Genomic DNA, 10,885 nt, shown 5'->3' with positions numbered 1-10,885 from the left:
AAAAAAAAAAAAAAAAAAAAAAAAAAAAAAAAAAAAAAATGCACCTCATGTGTGTCTGGCATATAGGAAGTTCTTTGGTTTGGGTTCCTTTCCATGGAACATGGGTGATGAAGGCCACTCAGGAGCTTGTAGATCTCAGTGGCCATCTTCTGCCTCTTGTTATGCTACCTCTTGGCCTTGGTACATTTGTTTCCCCTCTTTACTGCCCACAGGAAGGCTCTGTGGACATTCTCTTGTTTCACTGTGACTAGCTTTGATTATTTTTTGATGGAATCCGGTGTTAAAAGATGCAAAAACCATTTGTATCTCATAGAAAAATCCTTGCTGTCCAAACTGTGCCTCTTATGGGTGCGGACTAGAACTTATTTGTTAGAATAAGCTTATATTTGGTGCACTTACTTTGAAAAAAGAACCTCTTTTAATGAATCTTTGAGCCAGCCAGAGAGCTGTTTGTGCTTCTGCTCCTAAGTGCAATGGAGCTTGTGTATGGAAACCATGACAACTCTTATTTTTGTCAGCAACTCAATATCCAACGTGTTTCATGATGTTAATTATCTGCTTTTGTATGTATTAAGGTTTGAATAAGAGGATGAATCATATTAGGGCCAATTTTTCATATTCATTAAAGTAATTTCAGTTGTTAAAAAAAATATTTACGATAATGACTGGGGGCAGGAATATGGAAGTGGGGTGGGAGGGAAGAATTATTTTCCCTCTGACTTCCTGGAACTTCATGTCCCTGATTTAGAGATCCAGAACAGAGGAGAGTAGTCAATTAACCTCATGAAAAAATAAATTGAAGACTGCAAACTTTATTGGCTGCTGTTCACTGACTAATAGTCTCTTTTCCTTGACACACCTCTAAAAGCAGTCCTCCACCAAGACAAAAATCTGTATCCTAAGTAAGCCTTATAACAGCTGCAACATTCAGTGACTGTTGTATACTTTTCTCAAGAAGCCTTCCTTCATAGCTACCAAATGTTTGGAACTCTTGTGATGCTCCTCTCTTTCGCAGTTTTGGAGGTAGGCAAGCTCTAAGGCTATCTTGTTCATAGTTTAACTCAGGGAATAGCCATGCAGCATCTCTAGGCTTTTTGCCCTCTCCTTTGCCAACTTACTGTAATGTTGACACATGTTTTTAATAGGTTCCAACTACACAGTAATCTGTAAACCATTTACTTTTCCTGTGTTACATCGATGAGAATTCCAGCAATAGAAATTAATTTCATAATTTTAACAGATTCCTGAGAATGCAGTTAGTTTGGACATTGAGTAATGTACCTGGTTCCCTATGCTCATGAATTACAGTGAGGTAGAGGGACAGGACACAGCTGTCACAGCATGTACTTTACCCAGCATGGGACAAGGCTGTCTTTCCCACTTCTGCTTTCAGGAAGAAGTGCTTGCATTGAGTTATAGGAATGCCAGAGGTACTGATTCTCATGACCCTCTGGTAGTGAGGCAGGGCCAAGGGGCCAGAACTCGGGCTGTCATCCCCTCTGCCATGAGCAGCCTCATTCATTTATCCATTAGTCATGTTTTATCTGTGCCATGGCATGAGAAATATCTCAAAGCCCTCTTGCAAGGTATGTTAGGTGAAGTAACACCAATATTGGATATACCTTTTTGAATCCTGTCTCACCAGGAAGAACAATGCCCTTCTGTAAACTCAGTGTTTCCCAAAATTGATTGATTGTTTCATTCATTCACTCTACCCTCATCATTTTTTCCATATCCAAATGCTACTTCATGCCATCATTTACAGACTCTTCCTTCAAATTGGCTAACTCTTTTCCAACTTAATTTTGTTTTGAAAGGAAATTATTATCACTGCTGGAAATGGAAAACATAAAATGGAAGGTAACTATGAAAATAAATATGTAATTACTGAGATGAAAAAGTTTAGTCCATGAACCACATCAAATTTTCTCATATGCCACACCTTAAGGAAACACTGTATTCACTTATAGTCGTCTCAGATGCCAAATATGGGCCATTTTTTTTTCCCCTTTCTAAAATAGCTTTACTTCTAATGTTCTGTTCTCTGAAGGATTTCAGCACTTCTGTAGGAGTTAATTGTTAAAAATAGCTCTCTGTATGGATATTCATGCCAGAGACTCTGTCCTCATTACCTGGATATCTGATGTGACTACCCAAGCTGGAGGATTATGAAGAGAGTTTTTAAGGAGAAGCAGGCACACTGTGGCATGAGATGCAAGGAGAGCGAGAAATGTCTTTCATTATCCCATGGGTGGCCGGTTGGGGAGAATTCTAGCATATAAACAGGGAATTGGATTCTGGTTTAACTTTACCATTAATTAGCTGTGAACCTGAAAAGTACTTTTTCCAATGTGCCTCAGTTTCTTTTGAAGGAAAGGAAGGATGGAATTCTCATGACTCCAACATCCCATTATTTTCTCCTTACCTTATCTTCGGATAATTCAAAGCATAGCCAGGTCCACAGTTTCTCATCTGCAACTGAGAAGTCCCCAAAACTTTGAAGCCATAAAGCTTTCTCATAACTTATTTGACAGAACATCTAACCTGAGCTCATGTGATAGTCAAATGTGACCTGAATGGACATGAGTCGTGTATAACGTTTATTCATTCTATCTAGTGTGACTGGCCATACATTTTGCCGAAGAAATATATTTGGTCATGGGGGTGCTCCCCAGATTTTGCTGGGGATGTCACATAAAATATAGGTTATGCTTCTTATTACCTTTATAAAATGTGAAAAGTTCCAAATTTGGCAAATGCATCTAACCTTGAGACTTTGAAAAAGGATTGTGCACATATATAATCAACATTTATTTGTGTATTTAGTGTCTGTAAGACATGCTAGATGTTGTGTTAGGCTCTGGGGAAGCACTGGAGCAAAACAACCCCCAGAAAATCCATTCTTGTTGAAGAGTCAAATTACAATAAATAAATGGATCAAGTCATTGTAGTTGAGGTATATAGGAAGGTGACTGAGTGTGGGGGCGAGGGTACTGAACTTAGTCTAGGCCCCTGTGTTGTGGTAGCAGGATGGGACAGTCTTCTCAGAAAATGAGAAGCATGAACTTGAGTAACCCATGGGTTGAGTGAGAGCATAGTTGAACAAGCTTGGGAGGATGTGAGCTGCAGGTGGGAATGAGAAATTGGTGTGCTAGACAAAAGGCAGAGCTGAAGGATGCCATAAAGGTGCCCTATTGATGAAACTACAAGTAATTCTGATATGGCTGATGTCCAGGTGTGTGAAGGACAGTGGTGGGGATTGGACTTTAGTGGGGAAGGGTGTGCTCCCATGGATAGCACTGATGGAATACATGCAGAGGAGGGGCACGGTGAGCTCTTTTCTCAGCTTTCTCCTACAGATCCCACTGAGGGTAGTGGGATAGGGTGGAGGTTGGCAGGGAAGGCCTGAAGCAGAGAGACCTTTGGGTCCTGCTTGCAGCTGTCAAGTGGAAAGAAGGTGGGTGTCTAGTTCAGGACCTTGGAGCAAGATCTTGAGGAAGGACTTTTTTTTGGACATTTGAGAGGCAACTGGCATTTCATGCTTTTCCAAGTGCATATCTAGGATGTATTTGATCTGCATGTCAGCTTTGTGGTATGTACTTTAAAGGTATTAGAAAACTAAGGCCTGGCAGCTAAGGGGTTGACTTAGAGCCATATAGCAAACTAATGGGAGGGATATTGGTTGATGAAGATAGGCTTACCTCAAAAAAGAGAAAACTTTCAGATAGACATATGCCCAGGAAAAACTATTGTATAAATCAGACACCCCTGCCAAAAGTTGTGGGGGAGTAGGTTATGAATAATGTTTCTGATTTCTTTCTTGTGGCCCTTTGAGTCATGCTGGCTGCCTTACATGGGAGGCGAGGCCTGGCTCAGTCTGTTCCGTCCCTGGCCACCACTTAAGAGCGCCTCTCCCCCTGCCTTCCTGTGTCGTTTGTTGTTTGTACTGCTCATTTGGCACTTGAAGTGCTTTGCATTTTCAGTTACTTGCCTGAATTCATGCTGTGCTCTTTGCTGGCTCACGATTTGGCAGTTGCTTCTTGGGTGCTGTCTCTAAAGGACTTCAAGTTCACTTTTTTGCCTGTCTGCCCCGATTGTCTCTTTCTGGTATAAATGAGGCACTGTTGTAAGTCAGTCACTTCCTAACTTGACAACATGCGTCACCTCGCAGCCTGGCCTCACCTCCTGCCTGTCCCCTTCTCCCCTGGCTCTCCTGCCACCACATGCACCCATTTCAGCCCCAGAGAACTTCTCTCTATCTCTCCAGCAACAGAGGATGGTTTGTCAGTTCTTGTCCTTGCCCCATAGCCTCCCTCTGCCTGGAATGCACCCACTCAGTGGGGGTTTCTCTTCGCTGTCATCTTTTCTGCCTTGCAAACTCTTGATCTTTCTATGCTGCCCATGCCTCACTTGCCTCCTGGAAAGCTTACCTGTGCTTCTATAGCACCCAGTTTATATAGGGGACTTGGGATATACCATGGAGGTGTTTTCTCCTCTGAACACTGCCAAGTCCCTCTGTCCCTCCCACCCTCTTCTCTGTGCTCTTCCCTCTAATGCTAGTCTGTTACTTTTTTTTCTTCCACTTTTCTCATTATTCTGCTCTTCATCCCCAACACTGCGTCTTTTTTGATTTTTTTATCCCTCCTACCAAGCAGTCTCGGGCACACACAGCTAATCAAAATGGTCATTGAGTCAATCGAGGATCTCACAAGTGAAAGTAGAATGAGAATTTCTGATATAGTTTTACCTTTCAAGATATAAAGTCAATGGGTGAAAAAAGACTTTGAGGTTCTTTTTGACAAGATTTCCATTTTCTAAGAGAAAAAGAGACTTGTCCTGCCCCTACACTAGATTTTGATTTCCTTGGAAAACAAGAGCATGCCTTAAACAAGAGCATTTAATATGGCATCCCACGACAGTAGTAATGCACTTGCAACTGATTTATTGCTTTCCTTGATCAGAGGGAGTTCCAAGTGACTATTGGACCTTAATCCCAGGTTTATTTTATTTTGGGGAAGTATGGCCAGCATCAGGTGAAAACAATCAACAGTTGGCCAATGGTTGAAGTAAAAGAGACTTGACTAAATCCCAGGTATAATCAATTAAATGGTCTTTTTAAAAAACTTGACTCTTTTTGTTAAAACATGGAGGCATTTAATAACATTAAAACACGGGTAACAGAAACACAAGGGCAAACTTCAGCTTTGTCTAGTGAAATTCATTGGTATCACCAGATCTTATGTTTTAAAAATCCAGCCATGCTTTGTTTTCTTTTGCATTTATAGAAAACTTCAACATTGCATTACTGTTCACATTCACATAACCCTTTCTAAGCTCAACAGGTAAATTACTCCAAGCAGATGGCTAGATTTTTAATTATTAAGCCAGGCTGTTAAATATATTCTCTTTCAGAAAAATTGAGAGATGGTGAAGGGCACATGTCTTACTGTTTTCTGTAAATTCCTGTGACCCTAGAAAACGTATAAAATAACTCTTCAGGTCCATGTTCAGCTGTATTTTAGGTGGTGTCTGTTAGTACTGAAAATAATTAAAAGAGTTTTGTTGAATGCTTCCTGGGATCTTTAAAGGAGAAGAAGGGCCTCTAAGACGAGGTGTTCCAAGACTTGTGAGAGCAGCAGTTTATACCCAATATTATCTCTTTATGATTTGCCAGGAAAGGTTTTAATCCACTGACTGATATGCATTACAAATACATTTACACAATGTTGGGTAAGTTATTTGGAATTAACTATATTTTTTTGGAGACAGAATCTTACTCTGTCTCCCAGGCTGGAGTGCAGTGGTACGATCTTGGCTCATTGCAACATCTGCCTCCTGGGTTCAAGTGAATCTCGTGCCTTAGCCTCCTGAGTAACTGGGACTACAGGCACACTCTACCACATCCAACTAATTTTTGTATTTTTAGTAGTGATGGGTTCTTACCGTGTTGCTCAGGCTGGTCTCAAACTCCCAACCTCAAGTGATCCGTCCACCTTGGCCGCCCAAAGTGCTGGGATTACAGCGTGAGCCACTGCACCCAGCCTAGATTAAAAAAAATATATACAATTTAGACAAATTTCCATGTCAAATACAAACCTTTATTTAGTCAAATTTATGAAGTTTTAAAAAGATCTATAGTATTTTCTTGAACAGATGCTCCTTATCATATCTAATATTTGGTATAAATGGTTTGTATTTGTATGGAATTTTTGAGAATGGATTCCCACCGTTGAGTAATTTCTATAATACATGAAAAGGGAATTGAAGCTTTTCAGGTGGCTTGTAGGAACTAGAACAACTGAATTACAGCTTTTATTGCTGTCTCCTTCTGTCCCCAACAACTTAGGTATTTAGGAATAGAAGAAAGTCACATGGAGAAGGAAAGAGCAGTAAACCAAGTTATCTAATGACCCCATTGTTCGAAACCTTTGTTCACGGAAAGGAAATAATAGATATCTTGGTTTTATTTCTATGAAGGAGAAGAATCCATTTTCTAATTCAATATAATGAAGTGTAAAATTTTTCTGTTTAAAGTAAGGAATTGTTGTAATTTTGCTGGAAAAGAAAAGGTTTCAGGCTATTGGAAATTATGCAGGGGCAGAAGCTGAAATTAGCTACTTTTCATATTTGCTTTCGGGCAGAGGAAGAGTTCATTATTTATCCTTCTCCTCTGCCTTCCCACATGGCTGTCCTCTTTACATTTTATTTTGTGCCTTCAATATGATAGTAAATAGTAGAGCCATCAGTCAGACAGCTGTGCCTGGCAGTTAGAGGGTACTCAGTACGTGTAGAATGAATGAATGAGGAAATGAGTATTTTTTGTTATATTATTTGCATCCCTCCTAATGGAAGAGGTTAATTTATAACAATGTTTTTCTTAAAAAAAATACTTTTATAACCAAAAAAAAAAAAAAGGGTATTTTGATGATGCTCTTAGTTTATTTACCCCTAACTCTAGTTTGTGGACAACTTTTTATTTCTATTTATGGTTTGGAACCACTAGATTCATGTATTTTCCATAGGTGGCTTGGGTGTTTTTGATCACCGAAGGAATTTTTGTTCTATGTCTCTAGTGCCCTGTTGGGCAATTCACAGCTATTAATATACACTGTTGGAGAGTCTTGCTAATAGTTATCATTACATGAGAAGCTTTCACGTATTTTCTTCTAACAGCTATCCTTCTTCTAATACCCTGCAGGGTGTCTATTCATTGCCTTTTTCTTCGCCTATTTTAGGACCTACTTGTAGCTTCCAGGACTGCCCTGAGGTTTGAGGAAGGTGATTAGTATTTTCTTCTGTCACATTATAACCTGTGACACCCACAATGAAACCTTGGGGGAAACTGTCCTCTCGCTAACTCAGCACAATTCTTGTCTTTGTGTGCAGGTATAGTGGAGGATTACAAGCCACCATTCTACGATGTGGTCCCCAATGACCCAAGTTTTGAAGATATGAGGAAAGTAGTCTGTGTGGATCAACAGAGGCCAAACATACCCAACAGATGGTTCTCAGACCCGGTGAGAGTGCCAGTTTCTCACGTTTAAAGCTCTTTTCCATTATTTGCTCTTTGTTTCCCTTTGAGTTTCAATTGCTATAGCACCTGAGTGATCTGCCCTGTGTATCTGCTGTTTTCTCTTCCTATTTTATGTGGAATGATTTAGATCTACTAGAGTAAGTTCAGAAAAATACTCTCATTCTTGAAGAAGCCATATCTGATAGGGGTTGCTAGTGAATGACAATATTCATAAGAATTTCTGTGAATGAGCAGCCCCAGAAATCGGGAGACTCATGACTATTGCTACTAGCCCTAAAACTGAAGTTTCATGTGTAAACCAAGAGACTTTAAGTGAAGCTTTTAACCTCTCTTCCATCTCTGCATATCTGAAATCCAAACACAAGCTGCTGACTGCTGAAGATCCATTGCTGCTTGTAAGTAGTAGCAGATATAAAACAATGAGGTATTGTCCTATTTGGAAACTTCAGGATTATCTCTAATCCTAACGTACTACTTCTGTCAGCACCCATAAAATCATTAAGGGGTCCAATCTGGCCTAGGTCATTCACCTGATAAAGTAAATTGGTAGCATTAAGAGTCCAAAGGACAGAGTTTCTGAAACTCCAAGAGTGGCTTCTGTATCAGGGGTTAAAGCTTGAATATTTGTTTAAAGAAGATGACAGTAACATAACTCTCATTTCACAAGACCTCTGAGTTCTTAAAAAGAGTTGACATGATTATCAGTCCAGCTTCCAGGGCCACTAAAAAGCCAGTTTGTTATTGTGGTGTTTGTTCTTTCTCTTCCCAGACATTAACCTCTCTGGCCAAGCTAATGAAAGAATGCTGGTATCAGAATCCATCCGCAAGACTCACAGCACTGCGCATCAAAAAGACTCTGACCAAAATCGATAATTCCCTCGACAAATTGAAAACTGACTGTTGACATTTTCATAGTGTCAAGAAGGAAGATTTGACGTTGTCATTGTCCAGCTGGGACCTAATGCTGGCCTGACTGGTTGTCAGAACAGAATCCATCTGTCTCCCTCCCCAAAAGGCTGCTTTCACAAGGCAGACATCATACCCAGCCATGTGTTGGGGAGACATCAAAACCACCCTAACCTCTCTCGATGACTGTGAACTGGGCATTTCACGAACTGTTCACACCGCAGAGACTAATGTTGGACAGACACTGTTGCAAAGGTAGGGACTGGAGGAACACAGAGAAATCCTAAAAGAGATCTGGGCATTAAGACAGTGGCTTTGCATAGCTTTCACAAGTCTCCTAGACACTCCCCACGGGAAACTCAAGGAGGTGGTGAATTTTTAATCAGCAATATTGCCTGTGCTTCTCTTCTTTATTGCACTAGGAATTCTTTGCATTCCTTACTTGCACTGTTACTCTTAATTTTAAAGACCCAACTTGCCAAAACGTTGGCTGCGTACTCCACTGGTCTGTCGTTGGATAATAGGAATTCAATTTGGCAAAACAAAATGTAATGTCAGACTTTGCTGCATTTTACACATGTGCTGATGTTTACAATGATGCCGAACATTAGGAATTGTTTATACACAACTTTGCAAATTATTTATTACTTGTGCACTTAGTAGTTTTTACAAAACTGCTTTGTGCATATGTTAAAGCTTATTTTTATGTGGTCTTATGATTTTGTTACCGCAATGTTTTTAACACTATACTCTAAAACGGACATTTTCTTTTATTATCAGTTAAATTCACATTTTAAGTGCTTCACATTTGTATGTGTGTAGACTGTAACTTTTTTTCAGTTCATATGCAGAACGTATTTAGCCATTACCCACGTGACACCACCGAATATATTACTGATTTAGAAGCAAAGATTTCAGTAGAATTTTAGTCCTGAACGCTACGGGGAAAATGCATTTTCTTCAGAATTATCCATTATGTGCATTTAAACTCTGCCAGAAAAAAAATAACTATTTTGTTTTAATCTACTTTTTGTATTTAGTAGTTATTTGTATAAATTAAATAAACTGTTTTCAAGTCAAACAGTGAAATTGTTTTTCAAAATATAAAAAAGGTCTGTGTAACATTACGCATTGTCTTATGGGAGCAATAGAAGCACAAAACTAATTTGTAAATTGAATTTGCTTTTTAAGTCTACTAATGAACTTACATAAGACATCATAAGGATGTTTTACAGCTTGAATTTGGTAGAAGAAAACTTGTTCCTTCCCTTGGCTGTGATGATTTTTTTTCAGTCAGTTTCTCCAGCTGTGAGGTGAGGGTAACAGATCTCTCTGACCTGGCTTTCTCGCAGGGGGTTGTGAGTGTACATGGGAAGGAGGATGTTAGAGCAGTTTGTTTCGCATAAGGTTCCATGTGAGTGTAAAGTGGTCTTCTGCATCCCACCTTGCTGCTTGGGAGAATCCATTCTTGATTTTTACACTTCTTATACACAAGATTAAAAAGGTAGACTTAACAGTAGCCCAATAAGAGAAGAGGGGTGAACATGCTGGAATGTCTTGCAGAGGTAAGTTAATAACTTCATTAGGATGCATTTACTTGGAGGGTATGCATTAGAATTGCATTTTTTAAAATTAAAAATTAAAATTTTAATTTGTATTACAGATAACATAAAATTTACTAATTTTTAAGTGTGCATTAAATACATTCACCTTGTTATGCTACTATCACCATCATCTATCCACAGAACTCACGTGAAACTGAAGCTGTATCTGTCAAACAATATCTCCCCATTCCTCCCTCCTTGGCCCCTGGCAAACGTTATTCTACTCTGTGTCTCTATGAGTTTGATTACTCTAAGCACCTCATGGAATCACGTAGTATTTGTCCTTTTGTGACACTGGTTTATTTTACTTAACATTGTATCTTCAAGGTTCATCCGTGTTGTAGCATGTGTTCGAATTTCCTTCCATTTCAGGCTGAATATTATATATAAAAACTGTTCATCCATCCACTGAGGGACGTTTGAGTTGCTTCCATCTTTTGGCTTTTGTGAATAATGCAGCCATGAACATGAGTGTGCAAATGTCTCTTTGAGTTCCTACTTTCTGTGCTTTTGGGTGTATGCTCAGACGTGGAATGGCATTAGGTTTAACTTTTATTAAAATAGTACATGCTTACATCAAAGTATACATTTATAAAAGTGTACAACCTGATGAGTTTTTATGAATTTGTTACGTCCATGGAAACAGCACCCAGATGAAGAAGCAGAGCATGCCAGAAGTCTTCCTTTTGCTGCCATCTCACTCTCCAGCCCCAAGAGTAACCACCTTGCTGACTGCTAAGAACATTGATCATATTCATTTCTTACTGAACACTTTATAAATGGAATCATACGGGATGTATGCCTGCAGGAGTGCACTCTCTGGGTGATAGGATCAAGTGTA

General features: G+C 39.4%; 1 protein-coding gene across 5 annotated transcripts in view; it reads left to right on the top strand.

Moving 5' to 3' along the window:
* ACVR1 (activin A receptor type 1) overlaps positions 1–10,311 on the top strand; it is a 144,564-nt gene extending 134,253 nt beyond the window's left edge. For 3 of the 5 annotated variants that reach the window (XM_032286447.1, XM_032286450.1, XM_032286451.1), the window contains 2 exons: positions 7,387–7,517; positions 8,304–10,311. In XM_032286447.1, the coding sequence (XP_032142338.1) occupies positions 7,387–7,517; positions 8,304–8,438 (266 nt within the window). In that variant the 3' untranslated portion in view covers positions 8,439–10,311. The remainder of the gene's footprint in view (positions 1–7,386; positions 7,518–8,303) is intronic. The other 2 variants (XM_032286449.1, XM_032286448.1) reach the window with 2 other exon arrangements.
* Positions 10,312–10,885: the final 574 nt, after the last annotated feature.

This window comes from Sapajus apella, unplaced genomic scaffold (assembly GCF_009761245.1).
Source record: "Sapajus apella isolate SASKATOON/1434 unplaced genomic scaffold, GSC_monkey_1.0 scaffold18, whole genome shotgun sequence".
Classification (NCBI taxonomy): Eukaryota; Metazoa; Chordata; class Mammalia; order Primates; family Cebidae; genus Sapajus; species Sapajus apella.
The sequence above is the reverse complement of the archived record's forward strand: the minus strand, read 5'-3'. Positions and strand labels throughout refer to the sequence as shown.